Genomic DNA, 6,429 nt, shown 5'->3' with positions numbered 1-6,429 from the left:
CTCTTTAAAATGTGAAATCAGTAAAACATTAATCAAGTGTCCTTTGATTTTTAAATGTTACTTTACTTTTTAAGTTTTGTTAGTTTCCATCCTTTTATCAGTTGTATTTCATTTAATAACCATTCTTTGGACTAAGTGGGATATTTTATTTTCTTGACTGAAATCATCGTCATGAGTAATCCATAATTTCCTGTTGCAGACATAATAAAGTGAGTCAGCTAATTGCAGAAGTTCCTGTGAAGGCTGGAAGACACTGGCTTCAAGAAAGCTCACATACTTAAGTTGAAAAACCATCAGCTGCTTCTCTTACGAATTATTAGTGAGTCATTTTTTTTAAATTATTATAATAATAAACACTGACGGCAACATATCAGCTTGTGTACCATCTTAGAAGAAACTTCACAATTTCCATTTGTGAGCAAAGTATTGCTCATTTTTATTCCACATTTCACTGTCAGCCATAGTACTTGTTACTTTGCATATTTAAATTTTACATTTACAATTACAAAATATGATATTTTGTTAAAAATTAAACTACCCAATAGTACTAAGTAATTAAAAATAGCTCCACCATGGCCAGCAACAGTTTTAAAATGCCACTTATGCAACAATGCATATGTAACAAAACTCTAGTAATATAATATTACACCAACAAGCTCCATTCTGCTGCCTAATGGCTACTTTTGATACTTTTAGTACATATAGCTTCTTCTGAACCTCTACTCAGCTGAAATCTTCAGTGCAGTGCTTTTACTTGTAATCATCTGAGTCTCAGGCTTCATCAGGGCCCATACAGTAATAAGACATTGATGCAAGCTGCACAGTATGGTTTTCATGGACACGACAAACGTAGGGAGTTATGTGAAAAGCGTACAGTGAGCGGAATGAATAATAACACTTGTAATAGCTAGTAAAGTTTATTTGTCTATTTCAGTAAGAGTAAAACAATAATTACAACAAAGAACCAAATGAACCTCAAAGGGCAGTAAAAATATAACAAATACAATAATAGTTAAAGTGGAAGAACTAAGAGCGACTTCCAGCAGCCGATCAAGAATGGCACTTCTGGGTCCTGTTTCACCGATCAGGATTACTGAAGAAAGCGGAATAAGCTAGAAATACATGTGATCTCTGGCACAGACAGAATACACTGTTTGTGGTTTTACTCAGCGCAGTTCACCAACTAACTCAGCACTCCTTGAGGGTGAGACAGGTCCCAGTTATCAGGAGACAGCACAACAGCCTGGCAGAATGCAAACCACACCAGGAGGAGTGAAGAGCTTGGTCCTTTTATCCAAAGAAATAATGATAAACAAATTTAGATTTTCCTTCAAACAATATAGCAATATAGCAACCACAAAATCAAAGTACAGCAAGAAAGGAAACAACAGAAAAGCCAATCACCTTTCCATTAATATGGCAAGTAAACGTCAAAGCGGCCACCCCACTAAAAAGAAAAGCTTCATTTTGTTTTACAACTTGTACAGATCATTTTGCCCTGCAGGGTCACCAAAAGCAACTGGAGAGTCAACAGTACACCACTACAATGAGGAGTCTTGATACTCTATTGAGAAGAGTTAAACTTAATGGAATTCAGTATCCTCAATAGATGACAATGACTTCACAGATACAGACACATATTACTCCTAGATTAAAACAAATCTTTAATTCATGTCTGTGAAGATGTCATTATCACACAGTCACGAAAGAATATCTTTCTGTCTATTTGAAAACTTTGACCACATTCATGTCACATCAGCAATGCAACTTAAAACAGATTCAATGTAAGAAACCTACTCTATTAGTCATTAACAACAGTATTTACAATACCTAATATGTTACTCTTTTAAACAGAGCAGAGCTTAATGTTACACAGTTGGATACTTTGCATTATTTTTAATAGCCCATGGTAGATCAAACATATCCCTGGATCTCGTGTTCCTGACAAGAGAGATGGTCAATACCAGAGTTGTAAGTATGTATAGTCTATACATAACAGGTCAATACATTGGGCCAGTGGTATATAACACTTTTATCCTCAAAAGGCAAAGACAAAAGCTACAATTACAGATAAATAGCTACAGTCTGTTTCGTTTTGTTTTTTTAACAAAAGCAAGTGAGAAACTGTACATAATATTAACAATATTTTATGGCAAGACCACTGAGGACTCTCTCTTCAACCTGCTCTCTTTGAAGTCACTATGCTGTATTAGAGGACTTTAGTCCTACAAACGCAGCAACACATTCCTTCATTGTCAAATAAGGTGTCAAAGACAGGAAAGTGCAAAATGCATTTGCGCTGTAAAGTTAGAAGTGAATAGGGGAACAAAAATTTACCAATTTCCCGAACGAAAATTAACAAGTTAGCCCTGTTACTTGAATGTTTGATGATGTAGTCTGATATGATTGATTTGCTCTCATTATGTTGAGGGGCTGCAGACCATTTTTATTCTAGGTTAAATGCAACCTCTGAGATAGAAAACAAGCAAAGAAATACAATGAAATTTTGTTTCTATAGCTGAAATAGAAGAGATTTTGGTTTACACATATGTAGGTGACAATACAGTTGTTGCATGCAGAGGCACTGAGTTGAAAGAGTCTGTAGGCCTACAATATATTCTCTGGGCATGCTAACGTTTCACTCAAAATCTGCTTTTTCTATTATACAAAATTACTACAGAGCTTCCAAAGTTAGTATTCACTTTTCTCAAACAGTTGCATCACCAAATGTACTGTACCAATCCAGCCATTTACAGTATATACATATATATACGTCACATAATATGTATATATGTTGTGATCATTCCATGCAGCATATAAAAACCCTTTCTTTGACTAATATCATTGTATGGAAAAACAGGGTTTTCCATCAAAGAATAACTTCCTGTCTTTGCGTATTTGTTTCTCCTTTAGGGTTTTAGATGTAAATTAGAAGTACAATGGGTTACTGCAAAGGATATTCCGTTTTCAAAATCATTTTGTTTTTCTCCAAAGCATTGGTTTAGTATTACCAACCAGCACTGGCAAAAGAAAAATATCTGCGCTTCTGCAAATGCTATGCAGCTAACAAAGCACATACTCAAGTCAGCTTGATGCACGTGCCCTTTATTCTCAAATCAAGCTTTGGGTTTTCATTGCCTCCACTGTGCACCAAGATCAGTCACTGCTTAAAAACTCCTCAAAACTCAAAATGGCCTTGTTCCTACATGTGACATTAAAGTGATTTGCTGATTTGATAAAATTGGATCACATTTATGTCACATGAGATGTCCAGCATTAGTTTCAGGCAACATTTGATTTAAGTTTTTTTTTTTTTTTTTGTACTGACTTCTCAGTTAACTCGAGTAAGATATATGCAGTACTAAACTTCAACAAATTCAATTTTAGAATCATTTAACTGTCATGCTAAAAACCACAAGTGCAGATATAACAACAGCTTAACCTAAAATGTTAAGAACTGCTAATATGCAAATGCTCCAAGGTTTCTTATGTGTAAACATTCTAAGGGTTAAGTAGACTGGTAATAGTACATACAATAGTTGCTGTATTGTATTATCTGTGGAGGTATAAAATGTGGCTGTTTGGCAATAAGCAGGGAGAGAAAGGTACAGTAAGTTCCCTGCCTTTGGAGTGTGAGCCAGGTAGAGTCAGGGAGACCTGAGGTGTTAACACTCTGTGATTGTACTGATCTTGCATCTGTTGTATAATTGGAGTTTGGGGTGGAAAAGGATGGATGCAATCTGATTCACAGACCAGTTTGGATGGCTCGGGACACAGTTGCTAGGTGGTAGTTTCATGAGGGCACTTGGATGTCTTTCTTGGTGTGTGTTAGTCTAACATATTAGATCTACTGTGCTACTCCACTTTGTGTCATTGATTTCATTCATCCATCTACCCATCCATTTTCTAATGCTTATCCAGAGTTGGGTTGCAGTGGCAGCAGCTTAATCAAGGTAGTCTAGATATCCTCTCTCCCCAGCAATGCTTTCCAGCTCCTCCTGGGGGGCCCTAAGGTGTTCCCACACCAGGTGAGGTAAGTAGTCTCTCCAGCATGTTCTGGGTCTATCCCGTTACTGCTGACACTGTACCAGTTGACCCATCAGTCTCACGCTCCATTTTATCCTAACTCGTGAACCAGACCCCGAGATATTTAAACTCCTCCACTTGAGGCAGCAAGTTGCTCCCAAGCTGAAGGGAGCAATCCATCCTTTGATTTAATCTTCACTGACTTAATTTCTAATGTAATACATGCAGACATTTCACAGATGGAAAAGGGACGATATTTATCATTCATTTGCACACATTGTCACAACTAATAAACACCACTGGCTCTGTGGTGCTAAGGCAACTACTTCATAGTTCAATAGTTTAAAAGCAATCAGCTCGCCTGACTGAAGAAAACATAACTAAGGAAACAATGGGAATAATTTATTCATTTAACACAAGGAACTGCTGCTCAGACCAAAATAATTATGGATGCTCTTTGTTTTGATCAGATATCAAGGGTGGCTGTTATAAGAAATAAGACATGTAGCTGGCTCGACTCACAGCGAGAGGAAGTCAGTCAAGTCAGGGTGGCTGAGCCTACAGCTGCCTGGATGGTATCAATGACAAGATGAAGACTTTTAGAGTGACTGCTGTGTGTCCAGGATTATGGAAAATCATTGGATATGGCTAGAGAACTTGAATGTCTGGGCACTGGTGTTTGGTGATTAGGCTAGTCTCATTGGGCTACTAAGACAATGGGGTTAGGGGATTAAGTTAAGCAAGGTGTGTGACATCCCGAGGTCCCTCTACTGTTCGTCCATCTCAGGATGATCAGAGTTGGAGGAGGGCGGTGTGGATGACTGGAGGTGGTTTGAAACGGGCAGTGGGCTCAGGGTAGCGCCACTTGGGATAGGGTCGGGAAGGGTCAGGGTTTCCGGAGCAGACTTTTTGCGCGGTCGGTCCTTGGGGACTGAGAGGGACTCAGGCGCATCAGTGCACATAGGGGTGGAGGGGGCGCTGGCAGGGCCGGTGAGGGCACAGGAGGACAGGGGTGTCTCGCTGATGGAGATGGACGGGGGAAACATCCCGATCTTCTGGTTGGTGGCCTCCTGGATGGCGCGCTCAAACTCTCTCACCTCATCCATTGTCATGTCTGGATTGGAAAGAGACAGATAAAAACCAGTGAGAGGATGAATTAGGAATGTAGCTTAGATTTTCTTTTTAATCCTTTGTAGACAACTTAATAGAAAAAGGCTGGAACTGAAGATTTCCATATCCTGTCAAGTTTTACAGCCAGAGCCCTACCCAGAAAAACACACATAATGGTCAGTACAATGCTGAAAACAACAGAGATTCAAAAACCAAGAACAAGTAATATGATTTGTCAACTTATATTGGGCTTATATTTTAATCACCACAATGTTTTTAGTGTTTCATTTGTGTAGCCTTTTGTTTCCAAGAAAACCTTTCAGATCCTTCAGGGTCCAGCAGACTACACATTCCAAGTAAATACAGCAGCATATAACATATTTCATGTTTGCATAGCTTGACTCAGGGGGACAGAGTGCGGGACAGAATGAGTGGATGTATGTGGACAATTATATACAAATGTGACAGCTTCAGAAGTCAGCAACGGTTCAAAAATGAGACAGGGGAGGGGGCAATGGAGTGAAGAAACAATGAAAAAGACACATACGCTTGCTTTGTCATGGATCTCTATGTCATCCAGTGAAGATGGGTTTGTTGTGGAATGTTCTTGCTGCTCAAGGCAAACTTTAATGTTGGTTTTCTCATGCATTTGTCTCTCGTAATTCCGCACGTCATCCAAAGTCATATCTGGAAGAAGGGGGAGGTGGGGTCGGGGTGAGGGAGGGAGTGGAATGAGGGTCGAAACGTTGGTAACTCCTCTACAATAGCACTCCGGTTGAGAGAAAGGTTGGGGGAGGAGAGGATTAGGTGGCAAACGTGCATTCCGTGGGTGAGAGGTTAAAGTGTTAGCTTCCATTGACCCAGAGAGTTTACAGGAGCCAGCTAGACAAATTCAAACCAGACCAGGAAGCAGGAAAGGAAAGATGAAGTCAAGGCCTTTCAAGATTAAGAAAAAGCATGAACAATCCACACCCAAAGATCAGGTTGGATCACCGCAAGCACAAGAAAGCATTACCTGCAAGGGTTCGCTTATTCCACAGGCAAAATCATTTCAAGTGTAAGATGATTTAGGAGGGGCTTCAAAAACACCCAAGCTGTAGGGAGTTGTGGTATAAGGGTTGGCAGTTATAGAGAGGAGAGGAATATGTTTCATGACAAAGATAATGGAGCTTGTTATCTGTATGCCCTACAGCTATGGGAAAAGCTCAAGAGTTGAGAGTGTGTAAATGTGTTGCAGCCACTTGTGGATGCAAACAGTGCTGCCTGTTGTGCAACCAGACTCTCAGAGAGACA

General features: G+C 39.5%; 1 protein-coding gene across 2 annotated transcripts in view; it reads right to left on the bottom strand.

Moving 5' to 3' along the window:
- Window positions 1-903: 903 nt before the first annotated feature.
- Window positions 904-6,429, bottom strand: part of LOC121181091 (cytoplasmic phosphatidylinositol transfer protein 1-like) — a 71,298-nt gene continuing 65,772 nt past the window's right edge. Inside the window, exons 9-10 of one of the 2 annotated variants that reach the window (XM_041036889.1) lie at window positions 5,684-5,823; window positions 5,002-5,140 (exon numbers count right to left, since the gene is read on the bottom strand). In XM_041036889.1, coding sequence (XP_040892823.1) covers window positions 5,135-5,140; window positions 5,684-5,823 — 146 coding nt within the window. In that variant the 3' untranslated portion in view covers window positions 5,002-5,134. Of the gene's footprint in view, window positions 5,141-5,683; window positions 5,824-6,429 lie in introns of both variants that reach the window. The other variant, XM_041036888.1, reaches the window with a different exon arrangement.

This window comes from Toxotes jaculatrix, chromosome 4 (genome assembly GCF_017976425.1).
Source record: "Toxotes jaculatrix isolate fToxJac2 chromosome 4, fToxJac2.pri, whole genome shotgun sequence".
NCBI classification, from domain to species: domain Eukaryota; kingdom Metazoa; phylum Chordata; class Actinopteri; family Toxotidae; genus Toxotes; species Toxotes jaculatrix.
This window is presented reverse-complemented; position numbering and strand designations above follow the sequence as displayed.